Source organism: Canis lupus, chromosome 36 (assembly GCF_003254725.2).
Source record: "Canis lupus dingo isolate Sandy chromosome 36, ASM325472v2, whole genome shotgun sequence".
Classification (NCBI taxonomy): domain Eukaryota; kingdom Metazoa; phylum Chordata; class Mammalia; order Carnivora; family Canidae; genus Canis; species Canis lupus.
Window position 1 is genome coordinate 17436092 of NC_064278.1, and position 27455 is coordinate 17463546.

Consider the following 27455-nt stretch of genomic DNA (forward strand, 5'->3'; position numbering starts at 1 on the left):
TATAGAGAAAAATGCCTCATGGAATTTGACTTGGCTCTTAACTGATCTCTTTTAAAGTGGGGACCAAATGATGAGAAAAAAGCACATTAAGATTTTTAATTTAATTGTTTAAATGACATTGAAATTTAGAGGTAAACTTTAGTCGCTCTTTGAAGTTGATACACACAAAATTTCCAACTCAGCCAAAAATAATTCGCTGAAAGAATCAGATTAGGATCATTATTGATACAATTTATAAAATTATCCAAAATAACTGAAAAATGTTTTTAATACATTTCAAACAGATCTTTAAAAGAAATAAACAGAGCCTTTTGATGAGAGAGAAAAGGTACACACCTATGAAAATGACACACCCTCAGAAGAAAATCAAAATGAAGAAACCTGCCACATATTTTTGTCAGGATAAGGCACTTGCTCCCCGTCTTCCCGCTATGCCCCCTCTTTTAAAGGTTTCTCAGAGCACAACCACACTCCTCTCTACTTGGCTGTTTTTCTGAATCTGGGGTAAAAGAGTTTTAAAACCACATGCCTCAAACCTCATCTGGTCCTCTCTCTGACCATTCCAGCCCTGACTTTGAAAATGACTTAATTTGTAGATGCAACAATTAGCATCACAAGCACCAAATGAGTTTCTGAAGCATTTGAAATTTTTTTCATTGTCTGAGAAAACAGCAGCATCTGTATGTGGTGTAATTTGTATTTGCAGGACGTTGAGGCGAATACAGTCAGACTTAAAGAACATGACCAAGATGTCTTGGTGCTGGAGAAGGTCCCAGCAGGGAACAGGGCTTCTAATCAAGGAAACTCACAGCCTCAGCAAAAGTAGGTTTGCATCCAACACTGCAATTGCCAGACTATGATTAACCTTTTCACATGGTATCATCATTTCTACAATAGCATGCTCTCCTTTTTTGTGGAAGACGGCAGTGTGTGTGACTTTTTTTTCTCTCTATTGACTAATCACACATCTTGTGGAGGATAATGTATCCATTTCTGGCACTGCGTTGAGCTTGGTGCTGCCTGGAGTTAATTCAGAGGAGACTGTTCTCCTTCTCTACAGACGCTCTCTATATACGGTATTCAACTGTAATAGCTTTGGAACACTAAGACGGGAAGAACAATGGAAATAGGAATGCCAGGCAGCGCAAAGGATAGGTAGGCCCCGAGGTGATGAGAACCTCTGGTATTTGAATTTCCTGTGTAGGATTTCCCGAGAAGTGTTTTCATCTTATCAGAATGAGCATCTTTGCCGGAAACGCAGACTTCAAATATAAGACAGTCTGTTGATTGTAGCCCAGAAGCATCCATTTGGCCTTATCCATACTCAATCCTGCTAACATCAAAAGGATATTTGCTTCCCATCTCTCAGGTTCCCTGTCGAACTTGATCCCTTTTTCAGATGTCTGTGTTCAGTCCCATCTTTTGTTGCAACTTCTCACATGAGGCTTTTTTCCCCATCAAATGTACCAACACTTGAATAGTAAGACAGGAGAACAAGGAAATGTAGCTTTAAGAAATTGTAGAAGATTGCGGAATCTTGTTTTTAAAGTAAAGATTAATCTTCAATCTTGGAATAATAGAAACACCAATTCTGTAGCTAAAGACAGTGTCACCAAATAACATGCTGAAAAAGAATGCCTCCTAAGTAATTTTCTTTTGTTTGCCACAAAAATGGGGTGTTCCCTTTAATCAGGCTACTCACAGTAACTGATGAATTTTTACTGTTTACTATTTTTTTTTAATTTTTATTTATTTATGATAGTCACACACACAGAGAGAGAGAGGCAGAGACACAGGCAGAGGGAGAAGCAGGCTCCATGCACCGGGAGCCTGACGTGGGATTCGATCCTGGGTCTCCAGGATCGCGCCCTGGGCCAAAGGCAGGCGCCAAACCGCTGCGCCACCCAGGGATCCCAATTTTTACTGTTTAGACTAAAAGCCCAACGCTCAGGCATTTTCATCTGGATGAATCAACATATTTTCAAAGAAGGTGGGAAAAAATAGAATATTATTGAATAGCCATAATATATTTTGCATGTTTTATTTAATCCTTACAACAAACCCCTTTTAACGGATGGGAAAAGCTTAGTCTCAGAGAAGCAAGTTACTTGCCCAAGGTTACAGGGCTTGTAGTGGTAGAGCTGGCATCAGGTCTAGCTTGACAACTTCAGTGCTTTTGTGCTTTCGGGCATGAAGCTTACAATAGCAAAGTACATGATGTAAATACTGTATCCTCAACACTCTCACGCAACCATTGCAGACCAATATATTTCAAAAGGGCTGACATAAAACAGATAATATGAAAAACTATCTTTTTCACTTATAGACCTATAAATTGCCATCCAGAACTCATTCTTTTTTTTTTTTTCACTACCATCCATTCTTAAAAATGTTCTTACACAAATGTTTTCAACAGTCATCCTTTCAGCCCACAGAAGATAAAAATGAAAACATTTTTTTATGTGAAGGTTAGGCCCCTCCCCATTGATTTTCTTCAGTGTGCTTAAATACATCCAGACCATCTTTTGGTGGTAATCTGCATTCTTTAATAATGCCTCAGATGTCTCAGGAAAATTTTGCTACCAGAAAAAGTGAGCCTTAAAAATTCTCCGTACCCTTGAAACATTTGACCAAGAAGTCCCCTGGAGGCCCGCTTCCTTCACCTTCTCATACCATGGGGGAATGATCAAAAGCATTTGCTTGTTACAACATAGTCCATTCAGAGCGCCTTCCAAATATAGATTTTTTTTTTTATGAACTCAAACTAAAGGGAACAGAAGAGGAGAAGCCCATGTATTCAATTTATTTTAGGCCTGGATCTGATTTCCGTTATATCTCCTTTTTTGTGTTCTGTAGACCAGTCCAGATTTCTTATATAATTCAAAAACGTGTGCATGTTCACAGCAAACCATTTAAGAAATATCAGTCAGCACAAAATAATGCACTAGGCAAGATCAGCACCCTAAAGAGGAAAAAGCCATTCTCTCAAGGGGTTGTTTCCCATGTTAAGTTTTCTGAAGCCACACCAGAGTTTAAAGGGGGCTCCATGTAAATGAATTTTGACCTGATGTTCTGGATAACTTTGATAATATGCCAACAATGATGTCTAAGGGTGGACTTAAAATTTGGGAACTTCAAGGGCCTCTGTCTTTTCAGAAATCATCCTTTTTGAGCTCAAAGAAGGTCACCACATTGGTGCTCCTAATAATGTTTCATTTTTCTGATTCACTTTTCCCCTGAGAAATCCAGAACAGTTCTTTATGTATACATTTTAAAACTTTCAAAACTGCCTGACTGCCCAAGCCACTCATCTCGCAGTGTGATATTAAAATATCAATAACAGGACATGTTTCTTGTGATGAATAAAGGCTCTCACGATGAGGCTTTCAAACATTTACCATTTTGGATATCTTCTGCCCTGTGGCTATGTGATTTTAGTAGGACAGAAAGATTTTCTTAAATATTTTACTTATTTATTCATGAGAGACACACAGAGAGGCAGAAATATAGGCAGAGGGAGAAGCAGGCCCCCGACAGGGAGCTTGATGTGGGACTCAATCCCAGGACCCCGGGATCACGACCTGAGCCAAAGGCAGACACTCAACCACTGAGCCATCCAAGTGCCCAGAAAGAGATTTTTGAAGTGACTATTCCTGTTTTAGTTACTGTGTTGCTTTTTCTTTAGACTGTCAACCACCTAACTGCTCAGCTCCATCCTGTTTGCAGGAAGATAGTCTCTTTTGGGCTCTCCTCCCTCCCCATCTTATATTGTTGTCCGAGGTGCAGAAAGAAGTGTCCTCATTTCCAGACTTGGCGTTGGGAAAAGATTTTTCTGTCACGAGCTTAAGAGCCCACAGCTTGGATAATGTAACCAATTGGGGTTCTCTTTAACTTGGACCGGAGTAGATCCTTCATGCAATAAACTGAAAGAGCCATGCTGTCTGGTGTTCAAGTCCCTCTTTTAAAGAGAGGTCAGGCAGAGGGCGTCTGGCAGTGTCCAGCCTGAAACAAAGCAATAACGTGATGTTTCAGCCAAGTCCCGAGCTGCAGGATCACAGATGGTTACGTCTGGCCAGAAGCTCCCGGGCCCTCCCTGGTGAGGGATCCCTGCCCCAAGAGAGTTCAGCACCTGCTCTGCCCTCTGCGGTGCTGGGCCGGAGGGGATGGGCTAAGGCACTTGCAGCAGCTGTACCACTAGGGGGAGCCTCTGGTAGCAAAACCGAGATCCCCTTGGTGTGGGAGACTAACCAGGTGGGCAGAGTTAGAGATGTCGCTTCTCCCTAAAGAGGTGATAGTTTCCTACCTTGGCTTGTCCTCCAGTCTTCATTCATTTTGGCCAGACATTACACTCTAGCCAAGGGATGCCCAAACCAAGAACAGCAGAATGTTAGGCAGAATTAAACTTTTGAGGAGGGAACAGATTTCAAACTGGTGTATCCATTATATAGCCAGTGGTAGAGCTTGCAGCCTCCTAGCAACAGCCACCCAGCGCCCTGCGAAATAGAAGCAACGGGTGTTTTATGCAATGTCTTTTTACTCTTACTTAAATAAAACTTGTTTTCAGAAGCAGACAAGTTCCCGTTCAGAATGAGCTGCACACATGCAGGTACCTAGACATAGCCTCCACCCCGAGCGTCCTGGTACTCAGCACCACGACACACACACCTGTGCTCCAAAGCCAGACCAGGCTCAGCAGAGACCTGGCACTTAGGAACTCTGTGACCATGGGTCTCCAGCCTCCCCTTGCCGAGCAGTTTCTCTCTCTGCAGAATGAAGATAATATTTAAGTGGCAGGAATAAGCAGGACATCGTTCAGTGCCCACCTGGCTGTTGGGGGCGTAGTAAACACTCAACAGATGCCAATGCCCTCTCCAACCCGCTTCCTTATTAATGTAGTCAGCTGCTTCTCATCTTCAGCTCGTCTGGAGAGCACTACCCAAGAATCATGAATTTCAGAAATTATTGAATGACCTCAGCCACTTTCTTCATTTATGTGTTCAAGGTCATTATAGATATACCCGCTGCTTTCCTCAAATAGCCATTGCCTACCAGAGGAAAAAATCCTGTCTTTCACCTCATTTATTTTGAGAAAGGAGTGATATTTTTTTAGATTAAAATAGATTATTTATTTTTCTATTCCCCTTTCCTCCTCTAGGCTCCAGAGCCAGGTTTCCTCAAAGATGTAACGCTTCAGCTTCTTTCTGGTCCTGAGTGCACACACACACACTCCCAAGCACACAGAGAATCCAGATAATCATTGTAATGATCACCCTACCTTCCAGGGAGCCTGCATTTGCTACTTTGTTCAGTCCCAGGCTTGTTCCACTCAGCCTGTGTTTGCTTGTGCACATGGCTATATGTTGGATTGCCTCTTCTATACTCCTTTGGGCAGGAGGTAAAGACCCTGAGAATTACTACGTTGCAGATATTCCTGGAATCTGAACACATTTCCTGCAAGGTCTCAAGCACGCAGGGAGAGGGTGTTGATGAGGAGGCAAAGAAATCTGGGTTCTCCTGGAGCCAAATTATACCACTGCTCTCTGAACATAAGGGAGTTTTATTTTCATTGTTGTTTTTCTTCCTGTCATTTTCCTTTAAGTGAAATTCCGAGCAGAAACACAAAGTCTGAGTTTTAGAGTAGAATCAATCAGATCATCTTAATGGATTTTGCCTGTTGTTTTCATTCACTGTTTTGTTGCCATCTTTAATAGGACTTTGAAATAACCCACATTCAGTTTAAAAAAATAAATTCTGTCCTGCGGACTTATGAAACCCATGGATGGATCTTCTGAAATAATGATTGACACTCCCACCCCCAAATTACAGTATTTGACGTTAAAATAAATTCTATGGATTTTTCTACCATTGATTTATTTCCTAGTCAGATGCTACTGGAGCTTGTTTGCTCATCAGTGTTTGGGGTTTTGTTTTCTCTTCTCTTGTTTTATTCTTAGCTGTATTTCCAAAGCACATACCAGTGTACAGTTGGGAAAGACAGAGTATTCCAGAAATAGGCAGGGGAATCCAATGTGAGACTGAGACTTTGCTACGAATAACCCATATATGGATAACCCAGTTTACTGTCACTTCCCCTTACCGTCTCCCCCTGCCTGACCTGAAGTGCCCTGTGATTTACATGTTCCTTTCCATTCCCTTCGGAGCAAAGCTGAAGTTTCTCAGTTCCCAGCCTACGAGAGTCACTTTCCAAGTTTTGTTTAGTTCCATGTAGGGAAAAAAGAATAATGTTTTAGGAACTACTTCAATTTGTGGGTTTTTTTTATTTTTCACTGCCTTCCCGTGTGGCTTTGGCAAGGTACATGATGTCTCTTACCATGAGGAGAATACGGGCCATAAGTTAAGTCATTACGGTTCTCTGAGACTCAATACATGAATAAATACATGAAAACCAAATAAAATAGAAAACACAAAACCCTTACCTTAGATATGTAAAAAGCTATTCATTTATGATTTGCCCACTTTTGAAAAACTAATGATATTTTTATTTCTTATCCAGGTATACTGTGATGTCAGGAACACCTGAAAAAATTTTAGAGCATTTTCTAGAAACAATACGTCTTGAACCGGCTTTAAATGAAGCAACAGGTAAACACCAAGAAAGTTTCATCTGCCCATTAAATCTATGCAGGGCACTGTTTAAAAAAAAAAAAAAAAAAAAACAAAAAACCCCGAATTTATTCTCAGTGTGTAGCCAGTTTCAGAGGGGGGTTATATGTATTAACAGTAGAAGAGCATTCCTGTGTGGCCAAGTCAGGAAGCAATCCTTCCGACCCTCCTCTGCCCACTCCAGTTCTGGCTTTCCTTTGTAGATGGCGCAGTCTTGTTCATACATAATAGGAAGAGCCAGCCTTCCATGGACGTCCATTCAGTCATAATTTAAATCCTACCTATTTCTATGAAGGATTTGAAGCTGTCTGCATAAAAAGCACAACCTTGTTCCAGCTGAGAGTAATATGGTTCTGTCTGCCTTGTAGCTCCTTCGGCTGTGGAACGTAGGCTGCCCCCCGGGGTAAACTGAGCACCACCACGTGTGCCTTGGGCTGCCATAACAAACTGGATGGTTTAAACAATAGCAGTTTATCGTCTGGCAGTGCCCGAGGCTAAAAGGCCAGGATCAAGGTGACAGAAGAATTGGCTCCTTCTGAGGGCTGTGAGGAACAATCTGCTCCATGCCACTTTTCCTAGCTTCTGGTGGTTTGCCAGCAATCTTTGGCAGTCCTTGTTCTGTAGATGCAATCCCTTTGATCTCTGCCTTCATATTCACATGGCGTTTCCTGCCTCTTCCCATCGTCTCCCCTCTGTACATCTGCCTCTGTGTCCAAATGTCCCCTTTTTAGAAAGGATACCAGTCATATTGAATTAGGCCTACAGTAATGACCTCTTCTTAGCTTACATCTGCAAAGACCCTATTTCCAAGTAAGATCACATTCTTGGGTATTGCAGGTTACAATTTCAACATAGCTTTTTGGGGGCGGGGGAAATTCAACTCATAATAATGCCTTACGGTGAACCAGTCCTTTAGACTAAGACACAGAGATCTGAGGATGAATGAGATGAATTTCACCACTAAACTACATATTCAGAGTTATGACATTGTTCTCCATTTCAGTTACTATCTCACACATGATTTTGGAGAGCATTATTCAACTTAAAAAAAAATCCTATGTTACTGGATGTCTCAGAATGATAGGTTAATATTTTAAGCACACTGAGCCCATAGATAAACATTTTATCACTAAAAGAAGCTCAAAGATTTATCTCAAATATTTAGTGATAGTTCAAAGCCCAGTTCCATCACCTTTGTGATATACTTAAGGTAAAGCCATCATTATTATTATATACCGCTGAAAAGTATCTTGCTGCTGATTTACTTCTTATTTTATCTCTTCATTCTAGCCTCTCATTTTATAGATTATCTGAGATTTGTTTTCATGTAGCAAATTAATTGGGGAGTGGTACATATAAAAGCCAGAATCTGTGAGGCCAGGGCAGTCATTTTTGGTTCAATATTTGTTTAGTATCCTGTTGGGCAGACACAAAGCTGGATACTCTGGATTAGACAACGTGGAACCAAAAAGCTACTCTCCTGTCCTCAGGAAGTTTATTACCTGCTAAAGGACATACAGGGATGTGCAAATAACTTGAACGTAAGGCAGAATGTGGTCAGTACTTCAGGAAGGGACTAGCTGAGGGGACCAGGCAAAGTGTCATGGAGAATATAGCCTTTAAAGTGACCCTGCAGGAAGGCTGGGGCTAGTAACTAAAGACTGGGGACAAAGCCTTCCATACTGAAAGACAAGATGAGTATTGACCTAGAAATGGGTAAGGAAGACCATTTAGTCTGGTTCTGCCAGACAATCATATATATAAGTGGGAGGAGGAAGGTAAGGTCTAAGGATTTGACTACAGGTCTTACAGGGTCTTAAGTGCAAAGCTAAGTAAGCGTTGGGGAATGGTTGAAGATGTCTGAGCAAAAGAATGTGCTAAAAAAAAAAAAAAAAAAAAAAACTCGAGAAAGAAAACCCTCAATGGACCCATTAGAAGGGGAGTCCTTGCTTCTAGGAGGCATACATCACCCCAAATAAACCAAATTTCTAGAACCTGGGTTCAGAAAAATATAACAGATCTTTCCCCTCTGATTAATATTTGCCCAGAATGTGTGATTGCCTAGCACAAGAAACAGCATATTCTGTAAAGTGAATATTGCCTGAAAAGGAAGATTCTGGTACACGAGAGACTATGGCATCTAAGGAAAGATCTGTAAGAGCTTTACTACCAATGAAGGACAAATATATCCTTCCTTTTAAAGTCGCCTCTGAAAGAGGTGGAGACTAGATTATTGCTTCTTCAAAAATCGAAGCCTAGAAATCAGTGCATTCTGTGGCTGGCATGTGGAATATGATTCCAAATCCTTCCATTTTTACTGTTAGAACTAGGTTTGCATCATAATTTAATATTGAACTTCATTCTCTGCAATTTTTCTGATTCTGTTTTTCTCACAAGTAATGTTCATGTGTTGGAGATAAAGAATCTATCAGTGTCTGTCTCATAATAAAAAATATGAATTTTCTACACAATTCATCCTGGGCACTAAAAGTAACTAGTATAGGTACATGAAACATGGATAAAGAAGTAGAGAGGGAGACCTTGGCATTTCTGGGTTTATAATACAGTGAGAAATGTCAGAGTTGACAGCGAAACTGGTTTTTGTCATAGAAATAAACACCCCTGGGTCTGACAGTGCATTCTCTTAATTTACCAAAACATCTGTTTTCTGCCTCAGATCTATCAATTTCCTAAACTTTTTACTTCTGTGATCAGCATTAGTCATTGAGTGACTTGAGAAAATTATTTTCTAGTAGGAAGTGATTTTCTAAGTCAGTTCTCAAGAGGTAACTGCCTATGAGTAGAGAACAAGAAAGCCACATTGAAATGTGGTGCTAGGTGGTTACTATGCTAGTCCCCACTCAAATCCCTGCTTTAGCAAAATTTAAACTACTATATAGCATAGTTCTTTGGGGATTCTTATAAGCAAGAATTACCCCCATCTCCAGAATATATAAAGTTTATAAAAGTGACCCCTGGGTTAAACTTAGACAGAGCCAAAATCCTTTTGTACTTCAGGGGAAAAGTTCCATACAGCTTGTCTAACACCTTCTCTGCTTCTTCCCTGGGACTGAATAATGGGACTCAATGAACTGATAATACCAAGTGATGACCGTGTAGGTTTCTACTCATCACTTATCTGTAAATAAGTATAATGGCATCATGTGACTTGATAGAGGTGTTAGCAAATGCTAGCATGGCCATCGTACTGTCATATATAAATATATCACACCAACACATTGTACACCTTAAACGTACACAATGTTACATATCAGTTATATCTCAATTTTTTAAATAGAAGTTAATTTAAAACATAGATGTTGGAAATCTAATAGATTCAATTAAAACGTTCACATTTCTTACCATTTTCTATTTGAAAAGGTCCATGCGTTTCACAAACCTCAGCCACCATCTTCATGTACCAGAGAGCTTTTGTTTTGTTTTGTATTGTTTTGCTTCAGTCACTGCCCGTAGCCTTTATCTTGTCCTTTATCTTGTCCTTTTTATCTTGTCCTGCTTTTGTGTCTCTCACCAACTTTCTGGTCTTATCACCTCCTTCTTCTAGAATTCCATCTCCTCTCATCTTTCATTGCTCCCTCTGGAAATAAAGGGTGGAAACGACATAAAGGAAAACAGATGTTGACAAAAGTCATAGGGTGTAATGCAGACAAAGAAATGACCATGTGTTAATTCTGCACACGTGGAGCTGCCCATGGGTAGCTCTTTAATTCTGTGTATTTTTTAATATACATTGTGGCTGAGGTGACCAGTGCTATTTGTAAAACCAGGCTCTTTCAAAAATACTATTTGTTCACTGCCTTAAGAAATTGAGTTTTGATCTCAAGCTCTGTGAACATTATTATTTTCATATGCAGTGCCTCTCTGTACAGTAAAACCACAATCTCCCAAGCCAATGGATAAGATCCATTGACCAAGAACAAATGAATAAGATACTCTTGCTCAAGATTTCTGCAAAAACCTAATTTCTTTTTCCGCTTTGCTTTTTTCCCCCCTGCAGATTCCGTTTTAAACGACTTTGTTATGATGCACTGTGTTTTTATGCCAAATACCCAGCTTTGCCCAGCCCTGGTGGCCCAATATCCTTTTGTTGTTTGAAGTCTCTATTCCCTTGAAGACACCCCACATGACTAGATAGTCATTATCTCATTTCATTTTCTGAAGGTAAGTCATGGCCCAGCCAAGGTCATGCCCTCCACCTTTGTTAAACTGAAACTCCCACAGTTGGTGTAGACTCCAGCCCTCTCTAACAGTTCTTGTCATACCACATTTAAGGATCTCCTCCCCATTACCTGTGTAGAGAAATGAGAGCCAAGTTACCTCAGGAAGGTGATACATACTTGGGAGGTAGACTAAAGAAAGTTATGGAGAAGAGTATTATTAGAGAGTATTAGTAGGGCCAGTTAGTTCCCTAACCTTCGAGACAGACTTTGTGGCTCTGCAGGATATCCAGCAGCATGGCCTGTGGCCCACTTGGGTTCTTCCTCCGAGCCCCAGTATTAATCCCTTTGTGCATAAATATAGGTTATCCTCATGGAGTAGCTTTTCTTTCACATTTGTCCTAGTCCATCCTCTCCTCTAGATACAAAATGTATTCCTTCACTGCTAGTTTTATTATTATCAAATTGACTAAAGTCACACAAAACTTGGAACTCTAATAGCAGTTCCCCTGGGCAGCCTAAGCACTGAGCTTTGGGGGCACAGCTTTCCAATAATCTGTTGAATTGACCAGTTGGTACAGGGTATCTGGTAGAGAGAGAGCATTCAGAAAATTAAGTTGAATAAAAATGGTGAATGTTATCAAGTTACACCCTCAACTTTGGGGGTCGTGTGAAAGTATGTTTCCCAATTCTGCTTTATTTTTAAAGCAACAAAAATTCAGACCCCCGAACACTTTGGCTTTTTGAGTAGTTAAATATATTGAAGGAGAATGGCTTTCTTTTTCTCTGAGCAACCCAATCAATGTTGCATGTTTTTCTTTTTCAGAATTATAATTGCCCTACCTGATTCTCATTTTCTTGTTCACTCATAATTCTCTTTGAAGTCAACAGAATGTGTGAGGATGGGAGATTTGAGTTGAATGTGTTATTCAGAAGGAACTGCAAGAGTGAGATTTGGGTGTTTATTTGCCTAGAAACTATCTTTCCAAGTAATGACAGCTTAATGAGACTCACATACATTATATATTCTTTCTGGCTTATGTTCAGCTTTTCTCAAGTAAAGTTAACACCTTCTGGATCTCTCTCTGCTCTTTTAACTCCATGGATGGGAATCGTTAATAGTAGACCTTTGAGACCTGTTAAGAAGGAAAAAATCAAAACCACCACTGACTTACTTTTTTTTTTCCCAACAGTTAACATGTTGATAAGGTTAAGGCAAACAAAATACAAAGAAGAATGAGGGAGTATAGCGGGCCACATCATACCATCTGTACAACTAGAAACCCCAAGTTCAGGCTTCTATTTTTATTTTATTTTATTTTTTTGCAAATTCTGATTTCTTCATTTTTTAGCTTATTCTTTAGAGGTGATTGAGAACATTTATGTCATTGATCTCTGTTTTTATTTTTATTTTTTTAAGATTTATTTATTTAAGATAGAGGGAGAGAGAGACAGAGAGAGACAGAGACACAGGAAGAGGGAGAAGCAGGCTCCATGCCAGGAGCCCGACGTGGAACTCGATCCCGGGGCTCCAGGATCGTGCCCTGGGCCAAAGGCAGGTGCTAAACTGCTGAGCCACCCAAGGATCCCCAGATCTCTGGTTTTTTTTGTTTGTTTGTTTTTTGTTTTTTTAATTTTTATTTATTTATGATAGTCACACAGAGAGAGAGAGGCAGAGACACAGGCAGAGGGAGAAGCAGGCTCCATGCACCGGGAGCCGGACGTGGGATTCGATCCCGGGTCTCCAGGATCGCGCCCTGGGCCAAAGGCAGGCGCCACCCAGGGATCCCCGATCTCTGTTTTTAAAATAGAGGCTCTTACAGGGAAAATCCATGCTGTGTCCAGATGGGGAGGTATAGGGAAAAATGGTAGTGGGAGGAGGAGAAGAAGCCGGGAAAGTGAACAGTGGAATGGGTGGAGGCCTGTGATATCCGATCCTGATTGTTTCCTCAGTAGATAGAGGGAATCCAGGATGGCTGGGTGTCATTGAAACTACCTAGTGCCCTCAGATCACTTCCTTCATACTTTGTCCTGTGAGAAGTTAGATCCTGTTTGTTGCTGTATTTTGAATCAACTCTCTATGTGTCAGGCACCTTGCTAACAGCATTGACCCATATTATACCACTTTATCCTCACAGGTGTCTATTGGGTTAGTATTAGCTCTGTTTTACCAATGAGGATTCTGGGACTCAAAACACATCTCAAGGCAAGTGGTAGAGTCAGGACTGGTCCAGGTTGTAGGATTTCAAGCCTGGAGTGTCACTTTTTTTCTTCACAAATTATTTATGAGTTTATCCTTTAGGATATAAGAACATTTCTTGACAATGTATTGCATGATAAATGTGTATCTGTGTCTCAGTTGATTAAAAGCAAAGTAGGCCTAACTTACTGAAACCAAATAAATGAAGCATTCAGTAGAATTTTTTACGATCATAGAAATATTCTGTTTCTGTACAACACTAGTATCCACTAGCTTTGAAATTTGCTACTGTGACTGAGGTACTGATTTTGTCATTTTACTTAATTTTCATTGATTTAAATTTAAATAGCCACATGTGGCTTGTGGCTACCATATTGGACAAACATAGTTTGGTTCTTAGATACTGGGAATGAGAGCCTCAAACAAGAATTGCTGTCCTGAAAAAAAAAAAAAAAAAGAAGAATTGCTGTCCTGTAATGCCTAGGGAGGGCATCCCAGGGATGCCACGGGTTCACCCTGTTGCAGGCATGCAAGCAGAAAGGACTCAATCCCTGAAGATCATGTAAGTGCCTCTATATTTTGCTGAGGACTCAATTTTTAGTTTCCCTTTCTCTCTAGAAACACATTATATGGGCTTCTTATATAGGCTATTTTTTTTTGTTTTTTTTTTTTGGTCATTAGCAATATAAACCAACTGTGACTATGTTAAGGAGTATTGGAATTCATCAGAGAGATGTGGAGTCACACAAAGAATTGAAGGAGTCCTAGAAGAGCCCAGACTTTCAAAAGGGGCTTCTGGGGCAACAAGTAAAGACCATGCTTTTGGGGGGCAAATCTGCTCCAAGCACCATAGGCCCTCACCTGATTCCTACATCCTAGGAAGGAGGGTCTAGTTGGCCCTTTGGTCACTGTTGACATCTTGTCAAAGGAAGGAAAAGCACTTTACCAGACAGTCCCCCAGAGACTGCCTGTGAAGAAAAATAGAAAATAGAGAAATAGGTAACGAGCAGACAAAACAAGAAATACACATAAACTGCTTAACACCTCATACACAAGCGACATGGAGAAATAATGTAAAGCTGAGTGAGTGGGTTAACCCCCATATTATTATCAAGAGATAAGGGATAGTAAAATACTTAACCCCATTCCATTAAAGCACTCACATTTAAAGTGAGTTGCTTTGGCTGAGTGTTTTCAAAGTACTTAATATCTATGACTGTGCCTAGCAGCCCTATGAAGAAGTCGGTACTTTCACTGCTCTTTTTCCAAATCAATAAACGAGGATAATGAAAAATTATGATTTGCTCAGAGAAAGGTAATTACTAGCACAGAAAAGATTTGAGCCCTGAGCCACTGACACCTATTTCTGTCCTTAATCCACATTGTATGTCACCTCCAATTTTGCTTTTAGCACAGAGGAAGATGGTAGGACTCTGTTTAACATTAATATTTCAGGCCTTTTATGTGCTAATGAGAGAAGATCTCTATTCATTAGATATGCTTGGAACATGATTTCACCTGATGAATACAAGTGCTTTCTAATGAGTTTTTTAAATTATATTTGTTCAATTTCTGTACTTTTCATCTACAGTTTCTTTAATCTTTTAAGATTTGCACTTAAAATTTAGTTCAGTTTTCCACTGGTCTTTAAGAAGAAAAGTAAAGCCACCTATAACCCTATCAGGTATTACCTTTATTAACATTTTGGTATGTATCCTTCCAGTCTTTTTTCTTTACATGTAGATGTATATTTTTAAATATAACAACAGAGTTATATGTAAGTAATTTTGTATTCTTTGTCACTAAAAAATATTTTATGAATATCTTTCTCCACGATTAAAAACTTTTCCACACTTTTTTTCTAAATATAGGTATCTTATATAACTGAGATCATGTTATATATGCTTTTTTGTAGTATGTTCTTTTTCACTTAATAGTATGTTGTGGATATCTTTTCAGATGTATATATGTATGTTTATATATATAAGTGAAACTACATCCTTTATTTCAGTTAATTCCATAAACACTTATCAAACACAATGTGTCATATAGTGCTAGGCAACAAAGTCACACCGATGCATGAGAAAAATATGCTTTTATTTTCATTAACTCACAATACTATATGGTAGATATGTCGTAATTTACTTTCTTAGCCTCTTCCTATTGGATATTTACATTTTTTTCCAAAACTTTTTCCTATAACAAACAAGATGGAATAAATCAACATTCTCTCACCTAAATCTTTGCCCACATAGGGGCACCTGGGTGGCTCAGTGGTTGAGCATCTGCCTTTGGCTCAGGTTGTGATCCTGGAGTCCTAGGATCAAGTTCCGTGTCAGGCTCCCTGTGGGGAGCCTGTTTCTCCCTCTGCCTATGTCTCTGCCTCTCTCTATGTCTCTCATGAAAAAATAAATAAAATCTTTAAAAAAAATCTTTGCCCACATATACAGTCACTTCCTTACTTTGAAAGTAGGTGAGGAATGCTTCTGATGTTTACTACAACATTGCTCCCTTATTGTCTTAATTTTGTATTTTATGATTAAACTCTGTCATATTTTTATTGTACAAATACATGCAGGCATTTCAGTTCAGTAAGTGATCACAACTAAATTAATGTTATTTTGAATTTTAATAACTACATCCTTGATTTGGAGCATTTTCACATCATTTACTTTATCTTTCCAGCACCCAGCCCCCCACATATAAGGCATTAAAAGGACCGTTATGATATTTATTTCATTTTACATGTGGGAGAAATCAAGGTACATGGAGCTAAAACTGCACATATCCAGGCAAATGTTTGGAAAAACTCCACGTGACACTAAATAATTCTAGTTGCAATGGGCATTGTTGTTATCATCAGTGCCATCTCAGTGGGTCAGTCTGGCTACTCAGTAATTGGCTGCCCTCGGCCATGGTTTGTTCTCGTATCACATGCCCAAAATAGGCTGAGATTCAGAGGCTTCCTGGGTTTTTTGGGTAAAAAGCTTTCTCGACCTTTAAGAAAAAGAGCAGGAAGCTTATAGCCACAATTGCCAGTGTTGACCTTCCTGTAGTGACCAAGGGAATAAGTCCTATGATAAAGCTGAAATACATGAGAATCAGAAAGAAAAATGGGTCTAATATGGCATCGTTGCACTTGTACCAATCCTGATGCTTACCTTGTCAAGGATTCTTTGTTATGTCAACAGATAGAAGTCTTTGTCATTCAGGACATTGTCACTACAGCTGAATGAATCTTAAGTGATCAGTGGCTTATATTTAAATTTATAACAATGTAAATACAGCAATACTCTTGGCCAAATATTTTTCCTTAGTATCTTCATTTCTTATGGCTTAGTATTCAACATAAATTCTATGCTTTTGGAATGCAAAGAGTTCATTTCTTAAAGAGGAAAAAATAGATACAGATTTGCCACTAAATTTTAGCTAAAACTACCTTTACATATATTGTATCCCTTATACAGAGACAAAGCAAACACAATAGCTTCCTCTACTGAAAAGGCATAGCCTCCATCATTTATTCTCTGTAAAACTGACCTGGGATGTTCTCTTTATAAGTTGACTTGGGTTTCCGAGGAGGAACTTCTATCAAAATTTGTTCTTCTTGTTGATGATTTACGAAACAGTATCAGGTTCTTATTCTCTGGATTAAGCTAAGTGTTTAGGGAAGATTATTTAAATGTCTAAGGAAAGTTGTTATCTTAAATTTTTTTGAAGCCAAATTTTAGCATTGTAGTCCCCCATTTGGTTCTGTAAGTGTTTAATCCATATGTTGCTGTGAGAGCAATTTACTTCTGCAGATGTGCAACATGAGACTATTTCCAATAAGGAAAACTTGGTTTGATGATGGTATGTTGTGACCATGGTGTCTTCTTCCTCAGAAAATGACCATATTATCAGATATTCCACAAAGTATTTTATTTACATTTTCTCAGCCTCATATCAACACCGTGGGATGTGTACTCTTTTTACATGAAGGGAGGAGACTGAACACATAGGCGATTTTCCCCTAGTTACATAGCTAGTAAGTGTTAGAACAGTAGTGGGCTGAACCCAGCAGTGGGTTGTTAGTCCATATCCTAGTTAATTGTCTACTGTGAATACTAGCCCCTGAATTAAGACTAAAAAGAATAGCTAAGAACTAGAGGCTTCTAAAAATGCAAAGAACTCTGAAAATCAGTGAGAAACAAATTTTTCTGAGCAAGAAAATGGGAGGCACATAAAGAGAAATGACAGCACAGAAAGCGGTCCTGTGAGCTCCAAGTTTGTAGGCTCATACAAACAGGAGCAGCTGTGTGGTGGGAATAACATCACAGTTAAACCCAGAAAGGCCAGGTCTTATGAAAAGTTCCCAAACCGCCCATTTTAAAGATTTAACATTATTTCTCCAGGGGCGGCTCGATAATAATGATGGTGACTAACTCCTGCAGAGCACGTAATATGTCTCAGATACTGTTCTACATGGTTTACCAATATTGCCTCATCTCATCCTTAACAGCCATCCTATGACGTTTACTGATGAAGAGACTGAGGCTCTAAATAGTCAACTAACCAACCAAAGGTCTCACGGTTTGTAAGTAGGGAAGCCTGGTTGTGAACCGCCGTGGTCTAATTTCGAGAACTTGCCTTCCAGGCACCTGCTGCATGAAGGAAGGGATAGATTCAGTTCTCAGGTTGTGGGGATGCTCCACAAAGGGCAGCGGAGTGGTAAAGACGCCCCATAACACATTGGGAAAAACACAAGCTCTGAAGTCAGGAGGCCTGTGTTTAAGACCTGCATCTTAAAAAGTGTATTACTCGGCAATTATCCTTAACCTTTCTGAACCCCGTCTGTATAATAGGAGTAATTATACCTGTCTTGCCCAGTTCATTAGGCTGTTGTGAGGATCAATTGAGGCTCTATGTGTGAAAGTACATTGTAAACCTTAAAGCCCCATATAAATAGTGCCCCACATAAATACATTATTGCACCCATCATGAAAGGAATACAGCATAATATAAAGAATATACCAAAGCTTTGTCTCATCAGTGGGCAGATGACCCCCAAAGTTTGTTTTCAGCTGCAAGCAGAGATCTTGTATGCAAAGCAGGGCTTAAAAAACAACAACATTGAAGAGTATCAGTTTGAATGTTGATAAGTGTTTTATAAATAGCTGCATAATTAGCATGTACTTACTGCAAAAAGTATACATAATATTTTATTCCCTGTTGTAGGCTGTAATGAATCTGCTGCCTCTCCGTCCTAGGAGGTTTTCACTTACTTTCCCCATGATAATTTTAATACATGGAACCATTATTAGCTGAATTAAGAATAAGTAAATGAGCAGTAAAAAAAAAAAAAAAATAGAGAGAAATTACAGGTGCCTGTGGTGAGTAAGATAATAACTAGGTAAAAATATATGAAATAATTACAGTGTTTGAACGGCAGAGCCGGCATGAGGAAAATGACTCAATGGAATATTAAGCCTGCTGTTGGCAGGATAGAAAGACTGTAGCCTTCACTGTGGCCTTCACTGCTTCTGATCCTCAGACCTGATTCACTGAAAACAGATCCAGTTTGTCCTCAGCCATGTTTGTGTGACGCCAAAGGAACTGGTCCAATTTAAAATAGATTTAGTCATTCTGAAAGTCCGTGCTCCTAGAAGTTAAATACCCAGTAACTAAAAGATTCTGTTTCAAAGATGCACCTGATGTTTGGTACTTGTGTGGACTCTGTCCACTCGATGTCATTGAATATGAAGTTACTTAGAATGTATCCATGGTCTGTATTGGACATCTCGACAAAACAGAATTTCACATAATTTAGACAAAGGTTTTAAAGAGCTGTGATGTTTGTTTGTTTAGAAAATTGTGTTACATATAGCACTCCAAACAGTGTAATTAAATTAAGGTAACCAGTCAATCAACAAACATTTGAGGCCTTTTCTGTTTCTAGTTCCTGCTGTTAAAGGTTTCTGATTTAATGCTCCCAGATGGTGAAAAATCTTATTACCATAACAAGAGAAACCTCAAGTGAGGATTTGAATCCTCTCAAATGTTTGGTTAATAGCGATGAGTCACTGCCTTTTTTTTTTTTAAGTAAGCTCTATGCGTAATATGGGCCTTGAACTCACTACCCTGAGATCAAGAGTCAGATGCTCCACCTACTGAGCAAGCCAGTCACCCCCAGGCCACTGCTTTCTAAATCAGCAGGCAATGAACAAAAGCACTGGTTGAAACAATAGCAGAGAGGATCTAATTTGGACATTAGAAATGCTATGCCTTCTGACTATCAGATTGTCAGCAAGCTGCAGCAATTAATGCTTAATTTTCTGTACGTGCTTTGTCTTCTTTTGAGGATTTTTTTGCGATCAATTTCTGCATCTCAGACTGATTTTCCCCTTATCCAGTAAACATCAAGTCACCTAATTCTGCTGCATAATACATTTAGCATAATAAGATTTTATCTATTTATTCATGATACAGAGAGAGAGAGGCAGAGACACAGGCAGAGGGAGAAGCAGGCTCCACACAGGGACCCCGATGCGGGACTCAATCCCGGGACTCCAGGATCACACCCTGGGCAGAAGGCAGCACTGAGCCACCTGGGCTGCCCCATAAAGAAATATTAATATCAGACAAAATGTGACAACATAAACAGGTAAACAAAGTAGTGGTGAAAGAGTTCTAATCCTAAGAATTCCATTGACAGATTTGGAAAAATCTCTTAAACTCTTCCTCAGTTTCCTTACCTCTGAAATGGTAGAGTTAGAAATACAATCAAAAGGTTTTGCAACTCACAGATTCTGTGAATCATCTGAAATCCACTCAATGTGTCAATGATGACTTTGGCCATTTTGACCATTAAGGCCTCTTCTTAATTGTATTTAAAATAAAAATTCAGTGGATAATTCTAGATTCTCTTAAGGACTTTTATCTAGCACTTTATGAGACCATGTTATCTTTCTGTGTCTTTTTTGCCATAAGTTCAAGGAGCCATATTGCTTCTTACCTGAACTCAACTGTCATGGCCTGACTAAAACAAGTATTTCCTTGTCATTTGACAAAAATTACTGGATTATGATGTATTTTATATTCTCTGCTAACTGCACTTAAGCAGTTAGCCAAATAGTGTTGTTAAAAGTATCTAATGGGGGGGGGGGAATGTATCTTATGTGTGTGGTATCCATTGACAATCCTTTCTAAATTATGACTTGTCCTCAAGAAGAGATGAGGTTATATTCCATTTAAGACTTTCTCCATCAAATGGTTAATGCATTGTTCTGGTTCTAGCCAAAGAAGGTGATGGTTTCTGCAACCTTCCTGATGTGTTTGAATTTATGAACAAACTATATTTGAAATGTTACTCTTTTTCGGTTGCATTGTTTTACATCATATTGAGACAAGGGCCCTGGTGGGATGTTGTCCTTCACACACACACACAGCTTTGGCTGCTGTCCAAAGGGAATATAGTTTTTTCCCTCTCTCCACTGTTTTGTAAGAGGTATATAAAATCTAAAAATAAATCACATAAATCTCTTAAAATCCTAGGGAAAGTGTTATGAAAATCAATAGATGCCCCAACACCTCATCTATAACCATTTCAGGTAGAATCAATTACAAAAAGTCTTCTCTGTGTTCCTTGAGAATCTGATTCAACCGACTGTTCAGATATGGAACAATATGTTGCCTATGGAGGAACAGAATCCTTGAGCATATGCATGGATTCAGCTTATAAAAGTACTATTACCCCCACCTCCAGTAACATCGGTAAGGGGAAAAGGAGATTTTGTGAAACAAATCAGTGCTTCCTTTTATTTTTCCAGAGGTAAAAATACTTAACTTTCATGAGAAAAGAAAGCAAGCCTTATTCTAGTCCCTCTGGATTTGGTCATTGCTGGCTCCTGGGAGCCTGTAGAGCTACCCATTAAAGCAGAGGATGCTCAGGCAGAGGACTCTCAGCTCTGACTTAGGTACTTGTCAACTCTGGGAAACTTAGAACTCAGGGGGGGAAAAAAAGGAAAAAAAAAAAAAAAAGAAAAAGAAGAAATCTCTTTCTCATCATGATTTTTGTTTCCCAGATGTAATCATTCTCAATAATTTCATGAACCCAAGCACTAACATCTAGTCACTATAGTCACTGTCGGGGGCTGGGGGGGAAGGGGTGTGAATGACTATGGAAAGAGCCATGTCTGGATTTATAAGCCCTACCATTTATTCACTGAACAACCTCGGGCAGATCTCTTCTCTCTGGTCTGTAAATATTTATAGAGAGCATTATATGATCATATGAGCACATTGAGCATATTTATTATAAACCATAAAGCTCCACACACATTTATAGCGTTCTTATGTTAATCCTTCCAATCATGTGTTCTATCTTTCATTGTAGAAAAAAAAGCAGATTTCCTCCATAGAAGTCGGGAAAAATCTTTGTCCTGACCCACAGAGATAATGTAAATTAAGTATCCTCCCCTAAGGCCTTGTAGAATAGCCACAGGTGTGCAACTGATATCATTGTATCCAAGTCACAAGAGTTTGCATTGCTTCCTGAATCCAAGTCAAGATAACCTGGAGGGGTGCCGGGTGGCTCAGTCGGTTAAGCCTCTGACTCTTGGTTTTGTCTCAGGTCATGATCTCAGAATCTTGAGATCAAGCCCTGTGTCAGGCTCTGTGCTCAGCATGGAGTTGGCTTGAGATTCTTTCCCCTCCCTCCACACCCCCTCTGCTCCTCCCCCCGCTTGCTCATTCTCTCTCTCTAAAAATAAATAAGTGAAATATTTTTTTAAAAAGACAACCTGGAAAGTTAGCACTTGATAGCAAATTTGATAGTTCCAACCAACTTAGTCTATGCAAGTAAAAGACTCAATCTCTCTCTCTCCCTCTCTCTACTGCCTCTTAGGTAAACCAGTACATGTTTTTCAATCAGTCAAGAATAACTCACTTGGTGCCTGTGTTGCTTGGTACCATAAAAATAGTGATAAAATGTAGTGCCCACATTGCAGTTCTTTGGAAAGAAAAATCATGTGTGCATACAAGCAAGAGGCCTAAGGGTTAATCAGAAAAGAAATAATTTTCACATAAAGTGATCTTTCTCCCCCACCCCCTTTTTTTTTTATTGTAAGTTCAGAGAGAATTGTAGCAATACAAGTTGAGCAATTTTCTTTTTTATGAATCCCGTGCTCAATTTATGAAAGCCATTTTGCAACCCATTTACATGCAGTAAACCTTTGCTTTAAGGTTCTGTCATTTACCTTGATCATGATTATTTATAGTCCCTTTAGAAAAGGCCCTTTACTGGTTTGGCTCTCAAGCACATCACTGGCACAAGGATTTTCTACCGAGCCTTTTAAGTCATGGTCGTAAGCTAAGGCACAGCTGGTCTTATAGCTGACTATGAGGCACAGGAGTGTTGTGGGAACACACTGGGAAAGAAAACTAGCTGGAATGAGGAGTCTTGGTCAAAACCAGCTACATACTCTCTCTCACCATGTGATCCTGGCCATTTGTGCTCCTTTACAGTCAGTTTGCTCACTGGTAGAAAGGGAAGGATGCTTTCACCACAAGACGATAAAGTAGAGCTTCACTAAGGTACTCTGGGGTTAAGCATAAGTGACAAAGAGGAAATGGTTCCATGAACTAATTGTCTGCAGCATGAACCACTATAAATCAATGAAAAGGAATGGTGTGTCTCCTCGAAAATCTTTCTCAATCACATAATATATTCTCTCTACTGTAATACACACATGATTGTAAACAGAGCAGAAGCCTTTACCTGACCCACAGTAAGGCACTCAATTAAGTATTTATTGTATCAGTGGATAAATACAATCGGTAGCTGAAAGTCACAGTGCTAGGCATGGTACAGAAGACAGGGCAAATAATAAATCATCCCAGTTGCTCCAGAAGCTTATAGTTTTGTTAAGATGACTAGCCATAAATGCACAAAAAGCCAGTATGAGTTAAATTGTGGTTCTAGACAGGAGAAGAAGTTATGATATAGTGTATTTAAGTACCTCACCAGATCCATAGAGCAGGAACCTTTGCTCTTCCTAACTCTAGGTGAGCCTGTCTTCCTCCATCCTTACTTTTCCCCATGCACTCTTGGTATTGGTCACGGCTCCAGTGGAACTTTGGATGCCCACAAAGAAGGGTTTAGCTGAAATGTAGACAATGAAGTGAGTGGCTTTATAGAAATGTGTGCAGAATTGTGGGAACCAAAAAGGGATGGCAAGGCACCGAGAGACAAGCAACAGTCGGAAGCATTGCCTCCCCTACAAGTGAAAGTCCAGGCGGAGGGCAGGCAGGGAGTGTGACGAGAGCTAGAGCTAGATGCTGTAGGAACCCTTGTCAACACCCAAGTCCCAGTGGAGCCGTGCAAGTTTTATTCCTTGGACAACAATCCTATCCAAGTCAGCAGACATGAACCAGGGTTTCTGTGCACTTGGTCCAGAATCTTTATGTATGTAGGGCTTTCTTAAGGGGCCAAGGAAGGGATCCTATCAGTCCAAAAGGCTGTCTTTCTGAAACTGGGATCTATCATCCTCTGCTTTTGCAAGTAGCTCAGTGAAATGACCACATGTCTTCCTTAACTCCGCGGCACTTACCACGCGCAGCCTTCACAAGGAACAGAACAAGAAAAAATGGATTACGCTCTCAACAATAAGAGGCGAGTCATCCGCCTGGTGTTGCAGTGGGCCGCCGTGTACGGAGACGTCCTCCAAGAGGATGACGTGGCTGTGGCTTTCCTAGAGGTATGGGGAGTCATCCCTTCCAAGAATATATCTCTGCCCTGCAGTTACCAGGACTACCCAAAAGCACGGCAGCTTCCCCAGAAAGACTATGATTGCAAATTCTAGTCTTTGTTAACATGTTCATCAGGAAGGTACTATGAGAGAAGTAAAGAACAAGATCATCCACTCTCCAGCCTTTCTCATTCAATAACTGGTAGCGTTTTAATGTATTTTCATTTGCTCTGTTTTTCTTTGCATATTTTCTGTGGTCGTAATCACATGGTACCCATCATTTTGTGGGCTGCTTCTTCCACTTTATATTAGGATTTTTCTGTGTCAGTACAGTCATTCTAATAAAAGTTCCTAATGACTTTTGAGTGGCTCTGCCAGAGATACACTTATTTTCAATAGTGTTGGACATTTGCATCACTTCCAGTATTTGCATTCCTCAAATAATAGTACAGTGAATATTTTTGCATAAGCAGGTCTGTCCTTGGTTACATTCCTAGAAGTGGGATTACTAGATCCATTAGTACCTCTTTTAGGGTGGAGTGAAACAACATTTGATTGAGGACTTTCTAGGACCATGAGGTAGTTCCAAAGGGACATGATTTATGTCATAAACACTGCTTTAAGCTGAACTTCCCTTTTTCTTCCCAGCCCCACATTGGAGCATTGGCCTTGGCATTAAGTCCTTGATGACTCACTCTGTCCTCCGAAACTTCAATGAGGATCTTCTATGTAGGCAAAAGGCTTCTCTTTCAAACGTTATCAGCCTATATGTTCAAGAATGAATTACCCAAAAGAAAAGTACCCCTTCTCTCTCTTTTAATCATATAATTTGGCCGGCAGAGAGGTGGGAAAGGGAGGGAAGGGAACCATGAGTGTCTCTCAAGGCTATGGAGTGAAGTATTTTGAAAATATTAAGGAATAATAGTAGCTCGTGTCGTACATTGACTCCTGGCTTCTACCAGTTGAATAAGGACTGTTTTGCAGATAAACCAGAGCGGTGGTTAAGCTGACATTGCCACAGCTGTCACCTTCTGCTGTGGAGGCCACTGGTTCCAAGCTGCTGCTGCCTGGTGGTCAGGATCATTCCAAGGACGTCAGTAAAGAGTCCTGAGTTGATACAGACTCAGAATAATGTCAGCACAGTACTGAAGACCATGCCTGCATTTTACCACCAATAATCAACCACAACTAATGGGAAACATTAAATAAGCAACAAATGCTAAAATAATTTTCAAAATAAATGTCAAAAATGCCCTGAAAAAATATTGAGGTGAAAAAATGTTCTTAAAGTATGAGCTCCTTTCTAAAACACTGCATTACATTGCCTTTCATATAAATATCATATGAACAATTCATCTGCGATTTAAAAAAATGTTTTTGAGTTTTTTCATCGTGGTAAAATATTATAAAGTTTGCCATTTTAACTATCTTCAGGTATACAGTTCAGTGGTATTAATTAAATCACAATGTTAGGCAACCATCACTACAATCTATTTCCAAAACCTTTTCTCACTTGCAATTTTGAATTTAGACCTATTGTAACATTTTCTTTCTCCTGTTTGTCTCCAGTCATGAAACCATGGTCTGGTGATGCTAGTAAGGCGGACGACGTAGGGACCCATCTTTGTTGCTCTTTACAGAATTGTGTGCCTTTGCAATTCTTATTAAAAGCCTGTGCCCTTTGCCAATTACAGGAGTTTTATGTGTCTGTATCAGATGATGCCCGGATGATCACTGCCCTCAAAGAGCAACTGCCCGAGTTAGAGAAGATTGTCAAACAAATGTAAGGAAGGGCTTGGCTTTGGGGTGTGTTTTCATCAAGTAAGTGCATGCCTCTCAGTCAAAACATTTTCCAAAAATTCCTTCACCCCTAAAAGGTGAAACCTGGTTTGTCAGCAGCCACACAGTGTTCTGGTTTGAGTGGATGGGGCCTCGGGCCTGGGTGGTGGGATAAGGCCAGGTAAAGAGGGGACATTCTGCTCAGTTGCCGTCTGTGCTGGACGGCTACCAGCAGAAAGATCCTCCTGTAGGGTGTCCAACTCAGTAAACTCAGGTCCCTTTGGTTTGAAGCAGTGAATCCAGTAATAAAAAAGTCAGTAGTATTTAAAGAAAGTTTAAGAGGAATTACTTCTATGGAAAATGTGCTTTCTGCCACCAAAGCTGTTGCTGGTGAATGTTTGCATCACCTCAGTGAAAACATGGAAGGTTTCACACACTATGCTCTGAGCTTACCGTAAAGAATATATGCTTCTAGAAAGGCCTTGACAGCTAGACATCTTGGATTTCAACATCTGTTCTGGCAGGGGTCTGCCTTGGATGAGAGCCGATCTCTTTGTGTGTCCTCTTGGTATTAAAATGACGAGGCTCATACTGCTCCTCAAGAATTGCTGTCATTTCATTTTGTAATTTAAAATTAAGTTATACACCAATGAAGTAATTCAGAATAACAGTACCAACGGTATTAAATAATGTGCTTTCTCTGTTTCTCGTAGTTCAGAAGATGCAAAGGCTCCTCAAAAGAAGGTAAGTGACAGTGGATTGGGATTCTCTAATTGTAGTTCTCCAGAAATATTACAGTGCAGTTTATAAAAGTGATGTGTTTGTGAATACAAAATACATACATGTTCCTCATTTCTTGCCTGTGACTGCTTCTCGAGTGTGTTTCCTCTGAGTTGCAAATGTGCATCAGTCATTCTCCCTTTAATGGTGGTTGCTGTGGTTATTTTTACAGCACAAAGTTCTTTTGCAACAGTTCAACACAAGCGATGAGAGAGCCCAGAAGCGCCAGCCCATCCGCGGCTCTGATGAAGGTAAGAATTCTCTTCCAACCCATGGTTGTGTAGAGTACTCAAAGTCAATAAAATCCCCTCCCCCACCCCCGGGAACACATGGACCCACAGAATAGCTTCTCTTGGACTATCTCTTTGCACTCCAGATGGTTTGCTTGAAGATGCCCTTTTACTTTCCAATTATTTATCCTCGAACTCTGGGCCTGGAGTGGAGAGGCTTGTCCACACTTCCCTGACTCTCCCTCTCCCTCACTACCTACCACCTTCCTCCGAAGGAAGGAAAGATTATCTCAGGAAGTAGTTGTCAAGGTTGCCCACCTCTGGGAAGAGCTGGCAAGCAGATGGCTGGCACTTTGCAATGCCATGCAGAGGGGAGGTGCCAGGGCCATCTGCAGAGCAGGACTCCTGCCCAAAGAAAGGGCTCTGGCCTGACCACAAGTGTTCACAGCCACAAAGAAGGTGCACATGCTGACAACCACCATTTCATTGTTCAAGTTTAGTCTAAAGACTCACAACCAAAATAAAATTAATGATAAAAATTTCATTTTAAGCCACAACTGGATCTTGTCATTTAGGAGCACCTCTAAACCCAAGAGTTACAGTAGCTGGAATTGCTTCCAGGATTTGTGTTCAGAGATGAGCATATACATACCATATATGGGTTTGCTGAGCTCACTACTGCCCAAGTTCTGTGGCCTAGCCCCAAAGTACACAAACCTGTGAACAGTGAGCAGGAATGTCAGCGTGTGTTCATGCCCCAGGCAGCAGCACTCCGGTTTGCCGAGGTATTACTGTTGGCTCCCCACCACCACCCCAGACAGCAGCAGTCTAGCAATCAGCCTACCTCACAGCACTTCCTGGATTATGAAAAAGAAACTCACAGGCAAGGGCAGACCCAGCAAACAGGCCTGAACATACTTCATTTGCTCCCCATCAC

The 27455-nt window shown here is 40.1% G+C and overlaps 1 protein-coding gene and 1 long non-coding RNA gene across 14 annotated transcripts in view; one reads left to right on the forward strand and one right to left on the reverse strand.

Moving 5' to 3' along the window:
• The window catches only part of RAPGEF4 (Rap guanine nucleotide exchange factor 4), a 283291-nt gene that overhangs the window by 225453 nt on the left and 30383 nt on the right, over nt 1–27455 (forward strand). For all 13 annotated transcript variants that reach the window (XM_025460193.3, XM_025460194.3, XM_049106225.1 and 10 more), the window contains 7 exons: nt 707–822; nt 6515–6603; nt 10643–10721; nt 23588–23738; nt 25424–25512; nt 26222–26252; nt 26461–26539. In XM_025460193.3, coding sequence (XP_025315978.1) covers nt 707–822; nt 6515–6603; nt 10643–10721; nt 23588–23738; nt 25424–25512; nt 26222–26252; nt 26461–26539 — 634 coding nt within the window. The remainder of the gene's footprint in view (nt 1–706; nt 823–6514; nt 6604–10642; nt 10722–23587; nt 23739–25423; nt 25513–26221; nt 26253–26460; nt 26540–27455) is intronic.
• LOC112668108 (uncharacterized) lies at nt 87–27374 on the reverse strand. Its single transcript, XR_003141478.3, has 4 exons — nt 27236–27374; nt 9988–10222; nt 4304–4493; nt 87–4002 (listed from the first exon to the last, which is right to left on the reverse strand). It is a non-coding gene; the product is annotated as an uncharacterized LOC112668108 (long non-coding RNA).